A 24,813-nucleotide genomic window follows, 5' to 3' on the forward strand; every position below is an offset into this window, starting at 1 on the left:
TGAAGTTAATCCAACATTCTCCCCCTTAAGCTTCAACTGTGCTTGTGAAAAATCTTGTACGTATGATGGTGCTCTCGTCTCCCATGGCTCGGTGTAGACAAGCTCTGATACCAATTAATGGCAACTGCAAGATGAAACTTAGCTTATATAAAGACAACTCTCTTTATTGATGTTTAGAAAATCTCTCAAAACTAAACACAAGCTCTAATCTTGGTCATATGATCAACCAAAACTTTGGTGATCATATATATATAGAACTATGAATTCCTTTTCCTAGTCCTATTACCTTATTACATGTCTTTCCTTTTCTTAGAACTAGATGACTTCTAATTCCCTTAGGATTACATCAACTTCCTAATCTTGTCCTAACCAGCTTGTTAGTGACTTCTATGTTGAAGTTAATCCAACATTCTCCCCCTTAAGCTTCAACTGTGCTTGTGAAAAATCTTGTACGTATGATGGTGCTCTCGTCTCCCATGGCTCGGTGTAGACAAGCTCTGATACCAATTAATGGCAACTGCAAGATGAAACTTAGCTTATATAAAGACAACTCTCTTTATTGATGTTTAGAAAATCTCTCAAAACTAAACACAAGCTCTAATCTTGCTCATATGATCAACCACAACTTTGGTGATCATATATATATATATAACTATGAATTCATTTTCCTAGTTCTATTACCTTATTACATGTCTTTCCTTTTCTTAGAACTAGATGACTTCTAATTCCCTTAGGATTACATCAATTTCCTAATCTTGTCCTAACCAACTTGTTAGTGACTTCTATGTTGAAGTTAATCCAACATTCTCCCCCTTAAGCTTCAACTGTGCTTGTGAAAAATCTTGTACGTATGATGGTGCTCTCGTCTCCCATGGCTCGGTGTAGACAAGCTCTGATACCAATTAATGGCAACTGCAAGATGAAACTTAGCTTATATAAAGACAACTCTCTTTATTGATGTTTAGAAAATCTCTCAATACTAAACACAAGCTCTAATCTTGCTCATATGATCAACCACAACTTTGGTGATCGTATATATATAGAACTATGAATTCCTTTTCCTAGTCATATTACCTTATTACATGTCTTTCCTTTTCTTAGAACTAGATGACTTCTAATTCCCTTAGGATTACATCAATTTCCTAATCTTGTCCTAACCAACTTGTTAGTGACTTCTATGTTGAAGTTAATCCAACAGACAAACGGTGTGGTAGAAAGGAAGAGATATTCAAGAAATTGCTAGAGTAATGCTTCACAACAAAAATCTACCACTAACCTTTTGGGGGAAGCTATTTTTACAGCTTGTTATCTCATAAATTGAGTTTATCTAATTTTTTTGATTTTATTCCCTGTACTTAACGTCATCCTAAATTGACGACCAGTTCATATGATAACACAAAAAGACTATTCCACTAAATTAATATAAAACGATCCAAAGTAGATTGCTAGTTCTTCAACACAATCAAAACAGTCGAACCAAATTCAAACACAACAATCATACATGCATCAATTTAGAAATACCAGATTTAGTTTCTATCCCATTTTTGGTTCATTTTTCTTGAAAAATTCCTTCTTTTTTTCTTAAAACTACTTTAGCCTGTGGGTGTAATTAAGACCTCTAGAAAATTACTATATTGGTAATTATTCAGTTTCATATAGCTTATAAGACGTTTTTTATATGAATTTCGGTACTCATTCTTGCCGGATTATCCCATTAGGGAAAGGGATTACCGGATGATTCCGAAAGGATCTAGTTAGTGAAAAAGAAAAGCACAATTCCAAGTATGTAAAAAGAACAAAGTGTGTAAATGCACATCGGCAAGGACACCAAGGTAAAAAGAATGAAAGAATTAGACCAACTAAACTACTTTACTAAAAAGTGAGAGTGAGTGAATAAACATATCTCTCTACTCTAGTCAATATAAGGAATAAATTTGGATTTAGATTTTAGAGTCTCTCCTCCACTTTTACTTTGCTTTTTTCTCTTTGGGGCATTTGATTGTAAATGAAATGAAATGAATGAATGAAATGATGATGATGATGTGGAAATAGAAGAGTGGGTAGTAGCAGTAAAATAAAATTATCAAAGTCTTCTTCTTCTCTTCTCTTCTCTTCTCCTCTAGTATAGAAGAAATAAGAACAAGTGGGAGATGCCGCATGGAGTGCTTGGCCATGCTAAGGCAATTTATCGGACAAGTTCAGGAGCTTTGGGAACTCTACGGTTTTCCTCCACCTCCTCCTCCTCTTCACCACTACCACCACCACCACCACCTTCAAACCCCACAACACCAATACCAACACAGGTCTACCTCTTTCTCTTGTTTCTATGTTTCTGGTTTTCTAGGTTTACTCTATCAAAAAAAAAAGCATCAGTTTTGTAAGTCGAACAGCAATTTTAAGAGAAACCCAAGTTGTTAATTTTTTATCAGGAGATAACCATATTCATGATTTCATCAAAATCTAATTTTGAGGGTTTTTTTTTTTCATTTAAATGAGGAGTTTGATTGCTTCTTTAGGTTGTTTTAGGTGGAAATTAGGTATTTTGTTAGCTTGTTGTTCTGTTTTCATTGGTGTTGTTTGATTTTGTTTGTTCATATTCTACTGTCTGATTTTCTATGTTTGAGATTTCTGAAATTCTAGTCTTTCTCGTATGGGTTAGTTGTATCTGGCTTCCGTTGGCGTGTTATTCATGTGAATTGGGCTGAAAATCAAAGCTATTTGTTAGGGAATGTGATTAGTTCATTAGAAATTTAGTCCAAGTTCATGACCTTTTGGTATTGTGTGTTTGTTCATTTGGTTTACTTTACGAAATTGAAATTGGTAAACTTAGATTTGATACAAAGTTTGTTATTTTTCAATTAGGTAATGTGTTAGTTTCGTCTTCCAACCAAAAGTAAGCAAGTAACATACAGAAGATTTGTTTAATTGATAAATGTTTGTTTGTAATGGACGTTATGCGATCCTTCATAAGTGAGCTTCTCAAATGGTTTGGCATTTTAAAGTTTAAAAAGTGCGCCTGTCTGTATGTTTACATTGCTCGGCGACTTCTTCTTCTTCTTCTACTCCTGGGTGATGATTTACTATGTCAATTAAGCTACTGTTTATTGTGTTATTTATTTGCTTCTGCCTGTGCTGTTTTATATTGTGCGTCTTCCACGCGTCTCCAGAAGTGTCAGAAACCCGCAATTTTTAGTTTGGATTCTACTCTGCGTGTCCTGGTAATATCATTTCGTGTTGCATATCAGGAAAAAAGAAAACCTAACTTGTTTTTTCGCTATTATGAGTTTTCTCCATTTCCAATGCACAGATTTTGACAACTTTCTCATGCACAGTTGTTCTTTTATCTTTCTATTATGCTAACGATGTCATGCTTAAAGTTTTGCTTATGCTCATAAACACTACATATAAGAGGGGGTTAATGCAGCTCCCCACGAATTATACTAGGGTTACACCAAGTCTGTAGTAATCTGGAATATGCAGTACGTGTTGCAGTCCTGCTTTGGATTTACCACTTGTATATTCCGGATGCTGTATTTTTAGATGTCATCTTGTATTTAGTTGGTGACAGTTCTTGGTCTAGAACTGATATATTAGGTTTCTTACAATATCATTCAGGAGATATCCTTGGTTGACCTCTGCTGCTATATACTCAAGTCGGGGTTTCTGAATTTTGCCTTTTTTTTCCTTCTCTTTGCACAGTTGGTGCTTGCTTGACCTTGATAACAGCTCGGTGCGTGATGGTTGCTATGATCTTGTAATGAAGGAAAGAAAATCTGGCAATTTCAAGATGCTGCAGCCTCTCATGTCTCTTCCACCTGCCAAAAAACCCCGGAAAGAACGATACCGTGACAAAATGCCAGAACCTGCTAGTTTGACCGAGATAATGGAACACCGAATTTGGAAAGAATTTCCTGAGGACCTCTTTGAAGCTGTTATTGCAAGACTTCCTGTTGCCACGATTTTTCGCTTCAGATCAGTTTGCAGGAAATGGAATCTCTTAGTGGACTCTCCCAGTTTCTCTCGACGTTATTCTGAAGTCCCAAAAGAGAACCCATGGTTCTACACAATCGCTCACGAGCATGAAAACACTGGAGCCATATTTGATCCTTCCACAAAGAAATGGCAGCATCCTTCCATATCCAATTTACCTGAGAAGGTGATCCCGCTCCCAGTGGCTTCAGCTGGTGGTCTTGTTTGTTTCTTGGACATTGGGCACAAGAACTTCTTTGTGTGCAACCCTTTAACTCAGTCATTCAAGGAACTTCCTGCAAGGCCAGTAAGTGTGTGGTCCCGTATAGCCGTGGGGATGACTGTGAACAGGAATTCGACCACTGAGGGGTACAAGATCCTCTGGTTGGGATCTGACGGGGAGCATGAGGTTTATGACTCAGGGAAGAACTCTTGGACCAAGCCTGGAGGCATGCCTTCAAGCATCAAGCTTCCACTGTTCTTAAACTTCCGATCCCAAACCTTGTCCATCGATAGTTCGCTGTACTTCATGCGTGCTGATCCGGAAGGGATTGTGTCTTACGACATGGATAACGGAGCATGGAAGCAGTATGTTGTTCCGGCGCCGCCCCACCTGTCGGATCACACACTTGCAGAGTGCGGGGGCAAGGTCATGCTTGTTGGTCTGCAGACAAAGAATGCAGCCACGTGCGTGTGCATATGGGAGCTTCAGAAGATGACGCTCCTGTGGAAGGAGGTTGACAGAATGCCAAATTTTATGTGCTTGGAATTTTACGGGAAGCACATTAAGATGACTTGTTTAGGTAACAAAGGTGTGATCATGCTGTCCTTGAGGTCGAGGCAGATGAACCGCGTAGTTACCTATGATTTTTCGAGGAGGGAGTGGGAAAAGGTTCCGCCTTGTATACTCCCATGTGGAAGGAAGAGACCATGGATCGCATGTGGTACAGCGTTCCATCCATCTCCTACTGCTTCAGCCTGATCTGCTTGTTTTTTTTCCTGCTCTAGTACTCTTGCAGGTGAGCAAACAAGATTCACGAGAGAGATGTTGTTATCTGGGTTGACCAGCACCCTTTTCTGCAAAGCTCTCTGTTTACGCAAAGTTTTCCAGGATTTGACTCCGCGGTGGGAACCTAGCAGTGACTGTGTATGACGAACAGACAGTCATGATGCTGAATAAATCCGGGTTCTTTTTTAAATTCCTTTTTTTTTTCCTTCTTGCAAGTAGTATATCATGTAAACTTTCCAAGAAACTTAATTTTGAAGGACTAGTAGATATGAAGTTCCTTCCTTCACTGTGATTGTAGAAGATTTATGTATATCATCATCAGTACTTTGTATTATTCAATCTTTTATTTTATTTTTTAAAATAATTACATCTGAGTGCCTCCATGGTGAACCACTGGTTACTGGTCATAACTTGGAACCCTGAAAAACTCATAGTATGCAGTTTTTACAGTAACCAAGCAGAAAATGTATTTCATATCATCATTAACTCATATACAACTCCGCACCAAAGATCTTATAGCAATGATCTTTCTCGGGCGTTTATTCTGAATATTAATACATGCAGGGAAGAAGAAGAAGCAGAAGCATTATAAGCTGTCTTATTGGCACTCGCATTTTGGAAACTTGAAGTGACATAACCATCCTAAGATCGCTCCAGTATGAGGTAATACAAACGGCTTCACTTTAGGATTCGCCAAAAAGGCACAAAGGCAATCCTGGTGTTTCTGTATCGCCTGGCAGCATACAGCAGCCCCGGCAACGGTTGGATGGATCCACAGTTCAACGCAAGGATAAAATTCGATAGGGTCATTGCAAGGCGGGCCGGGCGCAGGGGTAGGGGAAGGTGCAGGAGCTGGTGTAGGTGACGGTGTGGGGCCAGGAGTAGGGGGAGAATCAGGTATAGGACAGGGACCAGTAGGAGTGGGGGGAGGAATAGGTGTAGGAGAAGGGGAAGGCTTAGGCTTAGGCCCTGGCTTAGGTTTAGGCCCCGGCTTAGGCTTAGGCCCCGGGGAAGGTGCAGGCGTGGGTGGATCAGGTATTGGCGCTGGACAAGGTTCATCATCTGATGTTGGACAAGCAGCCATGGAGAGAACATGGACTTCGTGCAGAACCAAAACAAGAGATACAAACACAACCAAATACTTCATCTTCGATTCGTATTCTTTAACCCCTATCGTTCGTAAAATTATGGAGATAATGGAGTTAAGGGAAGGTCCTCCTCTTCTGCCCCAATTTATAGTGCATGTATGGCACCTAGAGGAAGCAAAATTACAACCTAAATGCATACGTTATTCAATACTTTAGCTACCGTGTCTAAAGACTTCTTTTAGTTACCTTGGCATTTCTGTTTCATAAGAAGAGATATCCTCACACTGCATTGTATTTCAATTAGCTATATAATATGCCAAACATGTAATGTACTTCAGCAACACAACTGCTTTGTAACTTTCCAGTATAAGTAACTATGCATCACTTTGTTGAAAAGATAGTTTAAGACGGTAGAGTAAGGTAGGCAAAAATAAAAGTAAATGGAAAAGGCAGGTAATTGATTAGTTGGGTTATTTTCACGTCTACTGCTGAAAAAATGTTGCAGCAAGATACAGTTTCTTACTTGAACTAGAGCTCGCTACATACACAAACAAAACATTCCAGCACAGATAAGGTGCATAATAACATAACTAATACAACCATTCAATGAAGGCAGAGTAAACACAATTCAGAACCCTGAACCCTGAACACAATTCAGAAAGTATATCTTCATAACCATTCAAGAAGTTAGCAAAATTGGAGATTTTAAAAATCTTGAATTGTAAAAAGGACATCCTAAATCATTCTTTCATCATTAATTTTCTGTTCTACAAAACTCCTAGCTGAAAAAACTTCTGCAGTTTGCGGATCCACAGAAGCATCGTTTCTCTTTCCCGCATTTCAGATAATCATATGTCAACTCTGTCATTGGAGGAATATGTTTAATTGCATAAAACATGACGTGGGGAAAGGAATCCTTATTTTGGCCATGTAAGACAAGCTGCCAAAAGACATTTGGAGAGCAGCTATGGTTCATGAAACGAGCTACATTACCCATATTCTTCGCACTGATCATTATGGGTGATGAAGGCTTGAATTTCTCATTCAGATCCACGGGCTTCTCTTCTTCTATTAGCTCAGGCACATAATTCCATTCACTTGAGTAGTCTCCTGCGTTGATCGCGGTAAAGGTATATTCATCATCTACATCTGCTCCTTTGGCATCCGTATCTATAACTTCACCTGCATATTCACAAATGAATGTACCTGCACGCATAGGATCCCAAGACCTGACGCCCCAACCCCTTTCCTTCGTCTTAAATACCTCCAAGCGAACTTTCACACCGTTATGCGACACTTGGTTGGAGCAACCAGGGTAACATGAACAAGAAGGACCGCACTCATGTACCACAGATTTTTGAACCACAAGAACCCCATTGGCATGTGGGGTGTCACCTCCATTCACCTTAATACAAGAGCAATTGGAACCTGGAAGGCATGTACCTTGACAATTGCAGCCAACCAAAGGCTTCATAGTTTTTGAAAACTTGAGACCTTTAAAATAAATAAACCGAGGAGACCTTTTATCACCATCAATCTCATTTACAAGCGAAACCGGCACCTTTTCTGCCCCTGAGGTTATGTCTATCAATAAAAGGCCAGGACGACAACCAATGTTATATGTTTGAATTGATTTCCAAATAGTGAACGCTTCACGTTGCCCAGGTATTCTCACCAATTTATATTTGAAAACAGCGGTACCCATTTTGCTTTTTTCTGTCCATGACTTTTCAATTCTATAAAGCCCATCATAAATATACACTTTAGATTTTCGACTCTCAACATCCTTCACACCTCGAATAACTCTAACTTCATTACCCCTGTGCACGCTTTTTTCCAATGCAAGATTCCCCCCTTCAAGCTTTTGATCAACTGAGACATTACCACCTTGCCCGGTATAAATCAATGTTTTACCATCTCCATCATCATCTTCATATCCTCCAGACGAGACAATGCTTACCGCAACAGGTTCTTGCACTTGATCATATGTTACATTCATATAATCAATTCCACCCATGGTTTGAGTATGTAATCCAATCATGCACAGTTCAATCCTAAAAATGAATATATCTCCAATTTCAACTCCTGCAACATTTCCAATCCTCTTCCTGGCATTCGCCCTTAACCCATTATTCATCATTATTGTCCCCACTTTCAAATCCGGTCGCTTACTCGGTTCAGGCTCAAGTTGAACATGTTAAAGTCCGCGGGCATCCAACTCACAACTAATTGGCAATGAGTGGAGCGGCTCTTCCATATTATATTTTAAGTTCATTATGTGGAAACTAGGGATGTGAGACTATTTGTCCTTTCACATCCTCCCTCACGTGTAAGGCCAGTCACTCGGCCTAACACGTGGACCTACGCACGTGTGGGTCTTGGGTGTGCAGGTGACATCGGTCACGGTCCACCCCACGTACAGGTCATACGAGTGACCAGTCATTCGGTCACGGGTGTACATGTGCCCCTCGGGTCACGACGGCTACTAATTCGGCCTACACCCCGCGTATGGGACCTAGCTCTGATACCAGATATTGGATATGAAACCAATTCTGAACACACAGAGAAATGAAGAAGAAGATACTTGTATTATTGCTTATCTTCAGATACAATTTCAGGGAAAAACAAACACCTATTTATAGATGCTGGAATACTAAGAAAAGTGTAAACAGAAACAACGGCACACTACTAAGTAATGGCGACAAACTAGGAAGTACTACTGACTACTAACAGATACGACTTATTCTAGTAAAGACCTATTCAAAAGTACTAACAGAACAAGCCTTCTTCTGAGTGCATCAAATTTGATCAAAACCTTGGATACCGATTCCCTATCACCTTCTAGTGACAATAACCTAACTTCTTCACTGAGTTTTACTTTCTTAGTAGGTCTACTAAGCCTTGGCTTCTTTTCTCCATTACTTGATACACTGTTATTATCATCCCCATTGTTTGCATTGGCATGAGATGATTTAACATCCATTAGAGAGGCTTTTAAAAACCCCAACCTTATTATTAATTGATGGTTTTTGAATTGGGATTTGGGGGTTTGATAGAGGAATATAGGTTCCAAATGGGGATACATCAGGAGGAAGGCTCCGTAAAGGTTTTGCATCAACAACTTCAAGTTCATCAAAATTAGTTGGTTCCATTAGCAAATGCAATTCTAGAGTAACAATTGAATTGTATAAAATGAAGAATTGGTAAGAGGATGTATTAAACCAGAGAGTCTTTTAAACTAGGGTTTAATTCTACAAAATCAATCAATACTGTATTAAGGTTAGCAGAAGGAAATACAAGGATGAAGATGATGAGAAATACCTAAAAATGAAGAACTCAGATGAACGAAGAAATGAATCCAAAGAACGGAATCCCAGTCGCCAAATGAATGGAAAAGATTTTAATTTTCAGTTACTTACTTTGGGTTTTGGCCCCTAGATTTATTTACGTACGGGTCCTCGTCAAACCTTTGACCCTCGCTTACTTCCTTTCATGTAAAGTAACGAGGCGTATGGATACGCCTCCATAGGAGCTACAAAGCTAGCACTATATGGTTGGCCCCATCCCTTTCTTATTTCTCAATATCCTTCGTCCCTTTCCTATTTCTCAATATCCTTCGGAAGTCAGAAAAATCAAGTGTTATGGTTTTCCATATCCCTATTTATGTAGGGATATTCCCCACTTTCCCCTTGGAGGGAAGAGAAATTATATGGCTATTCGGTAGCCGTATTTTTTTTTACGCTTTATAGATACTCCGTAGCCATATTACAGTTGATACGGCTACTGAGTAGATGTAGCTTTTTACACGGCTACTGGATGGCCGTATCAGTAAAAACATTTGTTTGACCTTTTTTGGTTTACACCTCTTTCACACTCGATCCTAACCATCCATCGTTAATAACGGTTCTATCTTCTCCACTGTCGGATCCCAACGGTTATTTTTTCAAAATCCTTTATAAATACCACTCTAATTCTCTACTCAAATCACACCAAATCCTCTCTTCTTACAATTAGCTTTTCCTCTCTTCTTTACAATTAGTTTTCTTCACTAAAATTTGTTTTTCAAGTTTTTTTCTTTGAGCAAGAGTTTTAAAATTTGTTTAGCTCATTAATGTCGGAGACTCAAAATCCAAAAAGGAAACATAGAACGAGATTTACTACTTTGGAAGATCATCACATTGTTACTAATTATTGTGCTCTTGGTTATAACAGTTATGTAGATAAAAATCTATTTTGGGAAATCCTTTTTAAAAAATTTGTGGGAGGTTGTAGTGGTAATCCACACGACCGTACTTTAAAAAGCGTTCGTAATCGGTTTAGCATAATCAAGACTGAAGTGGATAAATTTTCTGATTGTGTTGCAAGAGCCGTTGTAAGTAATCCGGAATTGGACTCTATTAACCGGGTACGTTATCTTATTTTATGGTTTGTTTACATTGATGTAGGTGTTAATTGCGAGAAGTTTTCATTTTGAAATACACCAAAAACACTTTACTCGAGATGTTGAGTATGAACTGCTTAAAGATGTTCCAAATGAACCAAATGTACCAGTAGGTGTAGCTGAAGATATGGACCAAAATTCTAAACCTCCGTCATCAAAAATTTATGGAAATTTCTCTAATATGCTTAGTACTCCAACCCCATCTTCTCAAAATCCACCGACAAGCTCATTCGTCGAGACTCCATTTTCAAATCAATTTCCAAACGCTTATAATGTCCCTAGTGGTATCCCTATTCCATTAGGATATACCTCTAGTACGAACGCAAGTACAATACCTGGAACTTCGTCAGGTGGATTTACAGAAGACAAACGCAAGTTGAGAGCAGTGAAAAAATCTCACCCTAATATAAAGGTCGCTGGGTCAAGCAAACCTTCCACACCATCCTCGCAAGACTCTCATATGAGCGACGCGGGCAGTAAACTTGTTGATTTTCTAAAAGGATCCCGAATGATAGTCGCGCCTCGTCAAGAACAACAAAACCAAATTATGGAAAAGTTGCTAGAGACAACACAACAACAAATTGAAGCTGCTCGAGAGAAAGAAGAAAGGGAAATAATGCAAATGAATCTCGAAAAGATGGCTCCAAATGCAAAAAAAAAAGTATTTTGAATTAAAACAGAATGCCATATTGGCCAGGAAGATGGAGAGGCAAGGCAATAATCATTTCTATTTTTAATATCTTAGCTTAAATATTTATTTTTTTAAGTAAAGTCGTGTTTCAGTTCCGTTAATGTAGTTTCCTTTTCAGTAACATTAATTTATACATTTCTAATTACGATATTTTGAATTATATTTTGTTATACCAACGGATCTTTAGTAACGGCTAGTTTCCACCAGCTAATTTTCAACGACCACTTTCAATGCATATTATAAATTGACAAAAAACAACACAAACAATCCAAAATAATTGGCATTAGTATCCTCTGTGTCTCATATTTTCTTTGGTTTTAATAGATAACATGGTAATGGTTGGGTATACCATAGACGAAGATGTTGCACTCACCACAAATTTTGTAAATGCTGCTACTCTGCCTATTGAAGATGTTCAAGAACTCTCCGCCTATGAAAAATGGACGCTGGTGTTTGACGGCTTTGTTAAAGCGTTTGGAAATGTTAATAACCGAACCAGGCGACAACTTCAACAACTGATTTGCCAAATTCAAATACAAGTTCGCAAGTATGTTAGAATACAAAGAAAGATTCATGGTTACGCCCCGAAACACATGACAACTGCAATTACCGTAGGTGATAATAAATAGTTCTGAAATTTCGAATGTTGTTTCCACATAGAAACTAACCTATTGTTTTATGCTAGATCATCGTACATAATGTACATGTTATGAGTGCTACTTAATATTTAAGGCTAACATGCCTAACTTGGAATGTTACAATCCGGAAATGATTGTCGGCGCTCCTCCAGAAGACGGACCTGACGAATAGTATATGCGGTTGTTGTTTAAGATTTTGTGGGTAAGTCTCTGTGTAAACTCTCACGAGACTATAACTCGTCCTCCAGGGTCACATACGACAACTAACCTAGGTTTTTATTCAATAATTGTAATGTACTTTTATAACGGCTAATTTCAAACGACCATATACCAACGTCTAGTTTGTATCGTTTTATTTTGACGGATATTATAAATTATGTTATCTATCTCCAAACAACAAACACCTATTTCCATACACTTTGGAAAACTTCTCACATATTTCGATACCTCTCATAAGTATTTATACGAACAAAACCATGGGATCATTTAATTCAATTGAAGATTTTTCAATCATCAAAGGTACACAGAAACTCGAGTAGTAGATCACTCCCCTGTAATGGCAGAGCCCGAAACCTTTTGGGCGAAGATGTGTAACCAATATAGACAAGATTATGGGAATCAAAAGAGAAGAAGTGTTCAAAAAATTCATGATAGGTACCAGATTATCCAAAAATCCGTTTGCGATGTTATAGCTATTCAACAATGGATCTTCAATGCCAGCCATATTAGCCTGTCCCCTCAACAATTTGTAAGTATTTTAGAATTGCTTCCATACAAAACTAAACTGAATGATTTTAAATTACAACAACAAGTATATTGCGTTGTGTTATTGTAGCACGAAGTCGTTAAAGCGCGTTAATTTGAGGAAAAGGGTGAAGCGTTCACATTTAATGAAAGCTATAATTTCATGGTATGCAAAATTCCAGAGTATCAATCGCCGGATAATTCATCTGCTTCATCCAGTGAAGATTGAAAGTATAATAAATGTTAGTGTAGATTTTGTGGGTAAATTTTTGTGCAAACCCTCATGAGACTATAACTCGTCCAATAGGGTCACCTAGAGGTTTAAAGGCTTGATGCGCGAGCTAAGTGCAATCGTGATTACTACGAAAATTGATTTGGTTTTTTATTCAATGGTTCTGAACTTGTTGTTTATTTTGTGGAATTTTAGTTTTTATTTATGTTAAACTTTGATTAAATAAAAGATAGAACATCATATCATATATAGATTGCAAGAATATTTAAAGATAAAAGATTATATTAATTTAATATAAAACATTCAAATATAATCATTCTTCAGGATTGTTGTTCTGAAGACTTGATTAACATCTGATACAGAAACACACACACAAGGACAGAAAATTACATAAACGTAAGATAAAACATTCGCATTTAATCATTCTTCGGGAAGTTATTCCGAAGACTTGATCAACATATGATGCAGGAACACACACACAAAGACATAAACATAGGATAAAAAATTCACATTTAATCATTCTTCAGGATTGTTATTCTGAAGACTTGATCAACAAATGACGCAGGAACATCTCGGAGATAAACCTACATTTCGTCGGGATTGTAGGTATTAAAGCTTGCTTTCAGTAGCTGATAACATCCATCATGCGAAAAATTGTCGCCTGTCTGGTTAAGATAGTCTAAACGAGCAGCACTTTTCTGAAAATTTGAAAAATAAGCTGAGCTTAAAATATTTAAGATTTTATGAAATAAAATAAATTTGTTAATAATTTCTTACCCTTTGTTCATATGACATTCCAGGATTACGTATGTTAACTTCGGCCTGAATCATGACAAAAGTGATGATGTCCTTGTGGATCTACACCTTGCTCTAAGACCTCCTTGGACTTTCGCATTTGGATTTACGATTATGTTATCAAAAAATTCAAATACACTCTTCCATAATTGGTTGGTAGTGTTATGAGTTGCATTCAGAATATTGTTTTTTGCTTCAATCCATGCTTGCGTAAGAGAAACATCTTCTTCTTTGTTGAATCTCATTTTTATAAAACACAAACATGATAGAATGTTGGGACAGCTTCACTTTGGAAAGTGATTTGTTATATATAGAGATATGATGAGAGGACATAAAATTCAAAATAAATAAAAACCGTTATACAGTAAATATTACCAGTATAAAACAAAAAAATAGTCGTTATACAGTGAAAATGAGATGTGCATAGAGATATAAAGATGCACGTTAAAAAGTTAAAAAAAAACTAGCCGTTTACATTTAAAACCATGGATCATTTGTAGGACCCTGATGTTGGTACGTGGTTGTACTTTGATTAAGTGGCTCCGACGGATGGTAGTCTTCTTGACTGTTTGGAACAAAAGAACCCGTCGATGGACCCGAATCACGAGACTGGCCCGGTGTAGAAGACTCACCTGTACGTGGTAGTAGATACTCTCTCACACATCTCTGGTTGAATTTTTGACCGCATTTGATTTTGTATTGCAGTTTCTTTGTGTAATAGATATAGAAATGTTGTTGATCCATGAGTTGTTGTTGCGAATCCTGATATGCCTGACACCACATCTCTTGTATACAGTAAACAACGACATGAGTTTATATTTTTCACACGTAGAATATATAAGAAATAATGGACATATGGTACTCACAGCTGTACCCCGATTGACATTATAATTGGGTTGTGGATACTCCCCCAAATACTCCATTCCAATATGCATATCAATCGCTTTAAAATCAGGGCCGCATATTTGAGATGTCAGATTTTTTGTTGGATATGAGAAGAGATGACGATCGACGGGCACCATCTCTTATGTGTATGTGCTTTTTCGTTGTGGTGCTGGTTTGCGTACATAAGCATCGTTATCCTGCGTACCATACAAATCCATGTTTCCTTCATGTACAATTACACCTGAGTATTAATCGCAGTCGTATGCGTCAAAAATAATTTCACTTTCTTACTTAATTAAAATAAATGAAGTATGTGATAAGAAAAAGTTCGTTTCCACGGATAGGCAATTGTTGTTATGCAATTTTCAGATTCTTAAGTAACCAAGGAGGGATTTTGTTTATCAGTGCAATAAAAATAAATTGAAAGCAAAAAAACATGAAAATAATCAATAAGAGGAAAATATTGGTCATGGGATAGTATCAGTCACAAACATGTATTTTCATCAATGACTAGAATTGGTATTTTAATCTCTCACTTACTAAAAGTCCTAGGATATCTTGATCACAAGTATATCCCGCTAATTCCATGATTTCATCACAACCACATTAAAAGATGCATATATGAACTCTTCCTACAAAGCAACCTAAATTGTAAAAGCACAAATAAGTTTAACTCCCTAAAAGCAATAAGTTCTATGGAATATGACTAATCAAGACAACCAAACGTGTAAAAGCACTAATTCTATTTAACCAAGGTTATGATTCATTTATGACTAGTATGATATATCACTACAAGCACTGCCCACAATTATGCTACTTAGAATCAGGGATAAACAACTTTTTCGTATTGAAAACACTAATATAGCTTTAGAAATGAATGCAAATCGGATTGATTTCGGACTCAACCAAACAAACAATCAAATCATATAACAATATAAACCATGAATCATGAACAATAAATTATTGAGACAAAACTAGTGCATTGAACCAAATATCATGTTGAGAAATCAACTTTATCACATAACCAATAATACGTGTTTAGCTACTCATAGATTTTGAGTTCAGCACGATCATAATCTAATAAAATGAAGAAGATGAAAAATAAATGAAAGCAAACCCTAGTCGCCGCTCTCCAAAACTCCAAGTAGAAAAATACGTGATATCCAACGGAAGTAGAAACGTTTTCCCTTTGTAGCTTTTCTTCTTTCCAAAACTAGGTCAAAACTTCCAAAGCCCATAAGTCCTCCAAGTCCATAAAATTCATGTGTGAAAATAGCCAATGTAAATCATTGAATCACTTAGCTGAGTCAGTGTCTCAGTAGGTACTGAGTCAAGATCTGAGTGACCTTGGCCTAGGCCGTTTGCACAGGCTTGAGCTTTGCTGTACAATCATTCTGCAGCAGCATTACACCTCCAGCTATAATGGCTGCTTCCTGCACATCAACAGCTGCAATTTCCTGTAACATCCATGCATAACACCATCACCAGTAACTCATCCTCATTCAGCTTCACAACTTCAATAACCATAAGATATACCTTGATTCTCTCAGTTCATCTTAAGCTGCACCTGCAACATCACCATTTGCTCAACCATTCTGCAGCTTCAGTTCCTGCTTGAATACCACCAACTGATATCAATACCACCTTCATTTATTACTTCAATTCAGCTGCACAGGGACAAATCTTGCTCTTGTTCTGCGCCATTCTACATTCGACCATGAAACCTTCATACTTTCATTACTCCAGTTGCAGCATCAACACCATCATTTCACAAGCACCAACTGCAACTCTCTCATGAAAGTCACCACACCTTCCAGTTCATAACACAACACCACCGGGCTTAGTAAACAACAACTCCGTTGCCTCTCTTTATGCCTAGCCAAATCTGCACCATTTATACCTTCTGCAGCTTCATAACGTTACCCAAAAATGAAAAACACCAAGAACCCACGACCCACAACTTCTATAGTTACTTGCCAGCACAACAATCACCAACCTGACTCATCCCGCAATTGTAAACTCCACCAGGCCATACTCCATCTACTTGTACTGCTCCATTAATTGCACTCCATAGCTCCAATTCAACCAACTGCAGTGGCGTGGTAACTAGCAGAGCCAGCTCTGTGCATCTCCTTGCCTGAACCCCTTGTAGACATCCAGTACAACTCCATTTCAGCCTTTCATTTCAGCTCAGTAGCATCTGCACTACCTGCACTGCCATCTCAACTCCTCAAGCTAACTACAACCAGTTCTACCAGATTCGCACCTGTTGTAACTCAATTACCCCTGCAAGTCATAGCTGTAATTTAGTTCAGGAAACAACACACAGCAACCTGTAGCTTCATACACATTGCAGCACCACAATTCCATTCAATTCAGCCATGTATCCTAATCATACATCTAAACCAGCATTACCATTTCATCATCATTTCTTATTCCACCTGCTAATCTTGTAATTCTCAACTGCACTGCAACTTCAAGCTGTTGGAGAAACCAACAAACTCAACACCTGCAATCTCCCGTTCATGGTAATTAACAGATTCCATCCATATCAACATTCATCATACAGCTGCATCTCAGTCTCTTGACAGCAACCATTACCATAAATCTCCACCAGTTCAGAATTTTCATTCATCATATCAAACCCATACCATCATCATATTAGTGCAGCTTTGCTCCATCTCATCATCAGTATCTGTAGCTGTCCCAATTTCTTCTTGCAAGTCATATCAGCACCACCAACAAAGCAGCTGCTCATTCATTCAAAAAAGCCCTAATTTCAGACCCCTCATCTTCTCCACAGCGTCAAAACTCTTGCCGTTGCTTCTTAATTCTCATCACAGCCATCTTCCAGTTCTTCTCGATTCAGCTTCTGAAAACCCTTAAGAAATAGATCCTTGATTTCCTGATTCACAACTCGTTCTCCAAATTATATAAAAACTCTGAATCGACCAACCAATTCCTTCTATTCCTGTGTTAAACTCACATCACAATTTCGAATCCATCTGCTGCCTTCTTGGAATCAAAGACAAACCTAAGTTCTTAAATCTTCTCAACAACACAGACCCACCTTTTAATTCCTCTTCCTTTCACGAGTTGAACACATAGACCACCATCTCTTCCAAGTTTGTTGTACAAATCAAATTCCAGCAAAACCCTTTTCTTCTTTGGCTGAAATCACCATGAACTCGAGTCAGCAGCATCAATTCCTCCCTGTGTATTCTTAGCTTCAGAAATTCATCACACATCTTCAACTTCTCTGTTGGTGTAAGAACATTGAGCCCTAATTCACCTCAACCATCAACCACATCGATCTTCCACCAGTAGCAACAGCTTGTTTCATTCTTCATCAATTTCTCTTCTCTTTTCTTTGGTACAGCAGCCGTCATGGCTTCTCAGGTGGAGTAGGAGACATAAACTCTAATGATGAGTGTGCCTCTGAATTTTAGGTTTGTGTAGGAAAAGGGATCCATATTGACACCCCACTTTAGTGGTCAAGGGGTAACCAACTCACACATGGCCTGTCGGATCCAGATAACCGACAACCTAGTTCTTTGTTCGACTGTCAGTTATGGGAAACTGACAGTTCATTCTCCACCACTTCCTTGCGCAACCTAGTCTGCTCCAAGTATGACTCGCCTATTAATCAACCTTTTTGTCCTTTACGCTCCAAATTGATGTTTTCTCCTTTTTTTGTTCCAAATGACTCCATAATACCTAAATACTCAAAAGTAAGCATAAGATACATATTTTACAAGAGAAATAGCAACGAAAGCATAAACAATAGATATGAAATCAAGGTGTTTTAGACACCTATCAAATTCCCCTACGCTTAAACTTTACTAGTCCTCGAGAAAAATAAAACTCATTCTAAAGGATACATACAACTCCTTTTTCGAGTTTAGTTAGAGGTATACCCACGATACATAGAATACTCCTCATCTTCATTAGATCATTTCAAAACATGAAATAAGACTATCGATAAATATGGAATCCCATATTCTACAAAAATCATCGATTTAATGAAGCCGTGTCAGCAAATTCCTTTGCTTTAGCCAATTCCGGTACGGATTAGTGGCTTCATTCCCCTCTTATAACTCACACTCTCCTCTGTATGTAAGTTGAGCTTTTGGTCTTCTTGATATTGATATTGGGATTGAGATAATAGTATATTATTTTTGAACACGAATTGTATTTGCTTTTGAACTTTTTACTAGAATTTTCATGTTTTCACTCTATCTTAATTCGAACTTTGAAGAGCAATTAAAGGCGACGGATTAAAAATACAAGATCATGAAAAAGAAAACGACAAGTTCGGCTTGGAAAGTAAGACTTAGTGAGACCCAGTGGGAAAAAGTTCTTATATCTACTATCATGATCATGAAACGAACGTACTCCAAAATATTAAGGATAAGACCCGCGCTATCCAAATCGAAAATGTTATATGGCGCCCATATATCGTGCACCCAGTGCACCCAACATTATGTGTTGTGCACGTTGGAATCCAACTCGCAATCCCTTCCTTTACCCGTTCTTTTTTGTTTTCGTATTCACCATAAAAATCTAAACTAAAATCAAGTGAATCTGAAGATTTTTTTTACTGTGGCCTCAAATCATCATATCCGATCTGATTTGATTGATAATAAAATATGAATATAGGGATGGTTTATTTTTTTCCTTCTTTTGCTCGGTTATATTATCTTCATAAAGGAATTATAACTTTCAATTAAAAACAGAAAACTAAACTAAATCAACATTAAACAGTCTTTGATGAAGAAATCAACAGCTTACAAAATCTCAAATTGTTTTTTTATGTTCCTTTTGCCTTTGAAAAAAAACTGACAATTCGATTAGGCTTTATGATGATTGATTGAATGGTAAAAACAAGAAGTAAATTTCAGAAAAGGGAGTTATTTGTTTAATCGTGATTGTATATATCAATTTTCAAATGCACTTTACTGGGTGATATGATAGGATCAACAATGAGATTTTGCTAATTTGGAGATCAGAAAGGGATTAGGTTTCTGCAGTCAATAATTTTACCTGCTGATTAGATAATTACTCGAGAGGCTAAGATGGAAAACGAAAAGTTAGTCTCGAAAACCAAGTGTTATCTGTAAAAATAAATATTTGGATCCCTATAACGACACGTAATGTTGGATGCACTGGGTGCACGATATATGAGCGTCATATCATTTTCGTATCCAAATTCAAGCCTTGGAAAATGAATTTTCAAATCATGACCCTAATGAAGTCTTAGATTCAAGGCTTTTGTTAACATGTATATCCGTATACAAGATAACCTGAATCAATAATTTTTTTATCGGGTTAAACAATTATTCATTTTTTTTGCGAGATAATATCTAACTCAGAAGTCTTTTTTTTTTTTTTTTTTTTTTTTTGTGAGTTAAAATGCATTCAAAACAACTAACTTGGGGAGTTAGAAAACCCTTACATCCATGACAGTAGAGTATTCTAATGCTGGGTTAACCTGATTTCCCCTAGCATTAGATTTATCTACTTCAAGACTTCGCAAAATACAGGTAGGAGGGATTACGTTCCAATCTAAAGAGTTTACAAAAGATTTTGCCTCCTTGGCTAAAACATCTGTCACTTTGTTACATCTGCCAATTTGTTGGCAGGTCTAGGAACAAAATTAAAACCAAAAAAAATTGAGCATTTTGAATTTAAGTTTGACTTCATCCAATATAACTTGATTCTGACAGCTTAACTGAGATGGCTCCTCATTGAGATAATCTATTATGTTTTTGCAATCCCCTTCTACTGAGAAATTTTACAATCTTCTTTCCAGCGCCCAGTTAGCTCCTTGCAACAATCCTAGAGCTTCTGCTTCTTCATGGGAAGCTGATGTGAGAGGTCCAGCTCTGCCTTGCTCAAAGTTCCCTACATCATTCCCGAAAATTAAAGCAAAACCTGCAGGCCTTTCTATGGATATCCAGGCAGCATCTATGTTAAGTTTCAACTGAGTTCTCCTAGGTAAAGACCGTTGGGGAATTCTATCGTTTTCTACTGCTTTCCTGAGAGAGTTGTTGTCCTTATACCAGAAGTCTAAATGTCGTTGTATTTCTAAGCTTAATTGTAAACTAGTTTTTTGCCCCTTATCAAAAGCTCTGTCACATCTTTCCTTCCAAATAAACCATGCTTTGGTTAGTAAAATTTCAACTAGAATGTCTGGTTTGCTCTTCCCAAACCATACTTTGCATATGTTTAAAAAGGATGTGGGATTGTTAAATTAAGATGTTACTGAAAATGGGTTGGCAGTCCAAACAAGTTGAGCAAAGGGACAATAGAAGAACAAGTGTTCTAGTGATTCAGGTTCATTGTAGCCAAAGGTACAGTTAGGGTGAACATCTTCCATAAATTTAAATAATTTCATATTAGTGGACAAGGCATTTTGAATGTCTTTCCAGGATTTTTTTTTGATTCTTTGAGACATATTTAGGCTCCATAATTTCTTCCAAAATGAATCTGATTGATCTAGGTTATAGTGGTTAGCTATTCTTTCAATGAGTTCATTGTACATGGATTTAACAGAAAAGACTCCAGATTTGGTGAGAAGCCATCTAAGGTTATCTTTTTTCTTTGAGTTAGTTCTAATATTTAAAATTTGTCTTTCAATGTCTTCATTCAACAATGCAAGAATGAGGTTTTAGTTCCACTTCTTTGTGATTGGATCCATAAGGTCCTTCAGAAGTGTTAAGTGGGAGTTTGAATTGTTTTTAAATGTTTTCGGAGTCATCCCCAAATTGGGTACCCAATTATCATCCCAAATGTTTGTAATATTACCATCTCCTATTTCCCAGATACAGTTTTGTTCTACTAATTTAATCCCTTTACTAATACATTTCTAAATCCAAGAACTAGTAGTAGGAGTTTTAGCTCTAAAAACAGAAGTATTTTTAAAGTATCTTGGTTTTAAATGAGACACCTACAGTGCCTCAGGTTCAGTTAGTAATCTCCAAGCCAATTTAGTAATCATGGCAAGGTTAAATTTATGGGCATTTCTAAAGCCCATACCACCTTTGTTTTTAGGCTTACAGAGACAAGAATAGGATTTTGGATAATATCCTTTGTAGCTAGTTTCCTTTCCCCACCAAAAATCTCTTTGCAAGGAATCTATTTTCTTAGTAGTTTTTTTTGGTAGAATAAAGCGGCTCATTTGATATGTTTCCATACTGGCTAGAGTTGCTTTATGAAGAACCAACTTATTAGCCTGAGCCAAGACTTTACCCATCCAACCCTGTATTTTATGATTCATTTTTTCAATTATGTTTTCGAAAAGTTTTATTTTTTGTTTGGACATGAAGAGTGGAGTACCTAAGTAGGAGTCAGTTTGGTTTATTTGTTTTATTTTTAATAGTTTACTTATCATTCTTTGATGCTTAGGTTGTAATTTTTTACTAAAGAAAATTCCAGATTTTTCAAAGTTAATTAGTTGTCTTGATGCTTTTCTAAAAGAATCAAGAAGCAATAGTAGATTATGGAATTCTATGAGATGAGCTCTATGAATAGTAGACAATCATCAGCAAAGAAAAGGTGTGAAATAGAGTTATTCTTGGGTCTAATTTCGACTCCATTAATTAATTTTGCTGCTTCCCCTTTCAAGAGCATTCTTGAGAAAATTTCCATACAAATATTAAAGAGGTAAGGAGAAAGTGGGTCTCCTTGCCTAAGCCCTCTAGAAGGCTTAAAATAATCTCATGGGCTACCATTCAGCAAAATTTCAATGGAAGAAGTGGAGATGCATTGATGAATGAGGTTACATAACTTATTGTCAAAGTCAGAAGCTGTGGTGGCTGAGATTAAGAAATCCCAGTCCACTCTATCAAAACCTTTGGACATGTCGATCTTGACACCCATTCCAGCATGTTTTACTTTTTTATTTTTGAAGGAGTGTATAATTTCCTGAGCAACAATAATGTTGTCTGAGATTTGCCTTTTTGAAAGAAAGGCGGCTTGGAATGGTGAAATTATTATATCAAGCAATGGTTTAATCCTATTTTCTAAGATTTTTGTAATTATTTTGTAGATGGTATTATACAGGCCTATTGGTCTAAAGCCACTAGGGTCTTTAGGGTGTTTACTTTTAGGTATGAGGAATATGAAGGTTTTGCTGAATTAAGGGTGGAGTTCACCTGATTCAAAAAAGTGTTGGATTGCAGCCATCACTTGAGCCCCTATTGTTTCCCAGTTTAGTTTAAAGAAACTAGCTGTGAAACCATCAGGGCCAGGGGATTTATTTGGTTTTAATTTCTTTACCACCAGCCAGATTTCCTCAGCTGATGGTACAGAGTTAACAGATAAGTTCTCTTTTGCTGACACACTAGGGAGAATATTCTAAAAAATATTAGTGTTAAGGGATGGAGGAGGAGAAGGAGCAGAAAAGAGAGTATTGAAGTAATTAAGTAAGGTTTCTTGGATTTCAGCCCTTTTAAAAGTAGTTTCTCCATCACTTTTCCTAAGACATTTTATGTTGTTCCACTTCCTTCTTTTCATAGTTTTAGTATGGAAGAATTTAGTGTTTTTCTCTCCTAATTAGACTATGTTATCTCTTGACTGTCGTTTAGCTATGGCTTCTTGAGTAATATATAAGAGCTCTAATTGAGATAGTTTTTCCTTAATTTTATCTTCCTTTCTAAACACAAAATTGGATCTATTTAAGATATCAATCTGAGACAGGATGTGTTTTATTTGTTTGAAGGGAAGACCAAAGACATTATTCTTCCAGAATTATAAGTTTGTTTTCAAATTTTGAATGTATAAAATTAAAGTGTTAGTTGGATTGACTCTAATAACATGGTTCCAAGAATCTTTTATAGTTTGAACACAAGAGCTCTCTTTTTGTCAGGTATCATAGAACTTAAAAGTGCAAGAAAACTTAGTATGTTTGGTGTCTAAAATAAGTTGAATTGGGAAGTGATAAGAACCAACTGCCACCAAATGAGAAAGTTCATCATTTGGATGTCCAACATTCCATTCAGGGTTGGCAACTGCTCTATCCAATCTTTCTTTAATATTTGTAATGCATTCTATTTGGTTATTCCAAGTATAAGGATAACCTTTGAAATCTAAATCTAGAAGGCTTCCTTTATAAAGAATAGTTTTGTAATAAGCACTGTCAGTCTTTTTAAATGGTAATCCTCCCATTTTGTCTTCTTGACTGAAAATCATATTAAGGTCTCCTAGCAGAATCCATGGCATTGAATTTTTATCTATTTGTGCTAAGATTTCAGAAAGGGAAATCCCAAGCAATGTTTCTATTATTTGGGTAAGGGATCTCCCATAGAAGCAGGTTAACAAGAATTTCTTAGTTTCAACATTGGTTTGTACCAATAAGTTAATCATATTGGTATTCCATTGAACAATTTCAAAGGAAAAGCCATCTACCCAAGCTAGTGTTAATCCTCCAGCTGACGCAACTGGGTCCACAATGTGGGTATTAGGATAATCCTTGAGCAGTTTTTTAACTAGATGTTTCTTAGACTTTGTTTCAGATAAGAATAGAATATCAGGTTTATTATCGTTAATCAAATGATTTAAGTGATTTTGAGTGAAAGGGTTACCCCCTCCTTGTAAATTCCAAGCTATAATTTTCATTCCATATGAAAGGATTTGTATAGACAATTCTAAATCTAGAAAAGTTAAAAACGAACCAGTGAATCTAATCGACTCTAAGAAATAATAAAAGTGTTAACCAAAACGTTAATAAGCTAAAAGTTGAATATGTTATGAATTGAGAATAGTGTAGAAGCACCAACACAAGATGAATTAAAGTGAAAACTTTGAATGTATAGGGTTACCTGAATTTCGATCCTTTGCACAGATGGAGAATCAAGAGGGAATAGAACCAATATATAGTTATCGTCATCAACTACCTGTTTCTGTTTCTTGAGATTTGACCCATATTGATCGATTTGAAGAGATTTTTCCGAATTTGAAACTAAGATGTTCAGACCTTCTGAAGATGAAGAATAAAAACACTCTGGTATCGAGACTTTAAAAGCAAATTCAGGAGATGCATGAGATATGAATGAATGCAATGATTGAGTATTTAGTGACTAGCTAAAAAGGCTTTCTTATGGACGCTAAGTTTTCTCTTTCGCGTACACATATCCTTAAGGAACTTGGCATAAGCAGGAATTTTCCTAATTGCATCTAATAAAGGAAGGTTTATGGTAACTTGCTTAAAAACCTCCAATATGTCATTAAAGTTTGATTCCTTCTTTATTGGTACTAATAGTTGGGGAAATGGGCTTTACGAATAGAATCAGACCTCTCAGGAACCGAATTCACATCATCA

General features: G+C 36.9%; 4 protein-coding genes across 7 annotated transcripts; 1 reads left to right on the forward strand and 3 right to left on the reverse strand.

The window, feature by feature from the left end:
- The first annotated feature begins 1,776 nt into the window (after positions 1 to 1,776).
- LOC113271632 (F-box only protein 6-like) lies at positions 1,777 to 5,312 on the forward strand. Its single transcript, XM_026521523.1, has 2 exons — positions 1,777 to 2,303; positions 3,700 to 5,312. Exons 1-2 carry the CDS (start codon positions 2,158 to 2,160, stop codon positions 4,949 to 4,951), a joined length of 1,398 nt encoding a protein of 465 aa, XP_026377308.1. The 5' UTR covers positions 1,777 to 2,157; the 3' UTR covers positions 4,952 to 5,312.
- A 116-nt stretch (positions 5,313 to 5,428) lies between these two features.
- LOC113271633 (histone-lysine N-methyltransferase, H3 lysine-9 specific SUVH1-like) lies at positions 5,429 to 8,263 on the reverse strand (the record flags this gene model as incomplete). Its single annotated transcript, XM_026521524.1, has 1 exon — positions 5,429 to 8,263. A coding segment is annotated over one exon (1,419 nt), but the record flags the coding sequence as incomplete, so codon positions are not given.
- On the reverse strand, positions 5,577 to 6,125 carry LOC113273321 (alpha carbonic anhydrase 8-like). The gene has a single exon (XM_026523062.1). It carries the CDS (start codon positions 6,123 to 6,125, stop codon positions 5,577 to 5,579), a length of 549 nt encoding a protein of 182 aa, XP_026378847.1.
- Positions 8,264 to 13,935: 5,672 nt separating the features above from the next.
- On the reverse strand, positions 13,936 to 17,915 carry LOC113271634. Of its 4 annotated transcripts, none has more exons than XR_003322263.1 (3): positions 15,610 to 17,915; positions 14,474 to 14,689; positions 13,936 to 14,392 (listed from the first exon to the last, which is right to left on the reverse strand). XR_003322263.1 is itself a non-coding variant. In XM_026521525.1 (2 exons), exons 1-2 carry the CDS (start codon positions 14,627 to 14,629, stop codon positions 14,085 to 14,087), a joined length of 450 nt encoding a protein of 149 aa, XP_026377310.1. In that variant the 5' UTR covers positions 14,630 to 14,861; the 3' UTR covers positions 13,936 to 14,084. The 4 variants fall into 4 exon arrangements, 1 of the variants encoding a protein (XP_026377310.1); XR_003322262.1 differs by having other exon boundaries at positions 14,474 to 14,733; XR_003322261.1 differs by lacking the exon at positions 15,610 to 17,915 and having other exon boundaries at positions 14,474 to 14,861.
- Positions 17,916 to 24,813: the final 6,898 nt, after the last annotated feature.

Source organism: Papaver somniferum, chromosome 4 (genome assembly GCF_003573695.1).
Source record: "Papaver somniferum cultivar HN1 chromosome 4, ASM357369v1, whole genome shotgun sequence".
NCBI lineage: Eukaryota > Viridiplantae > Streptophyta > Magnoliopsida > Ranunculales > Papaveraceae > Papaver > Papaver somniferum.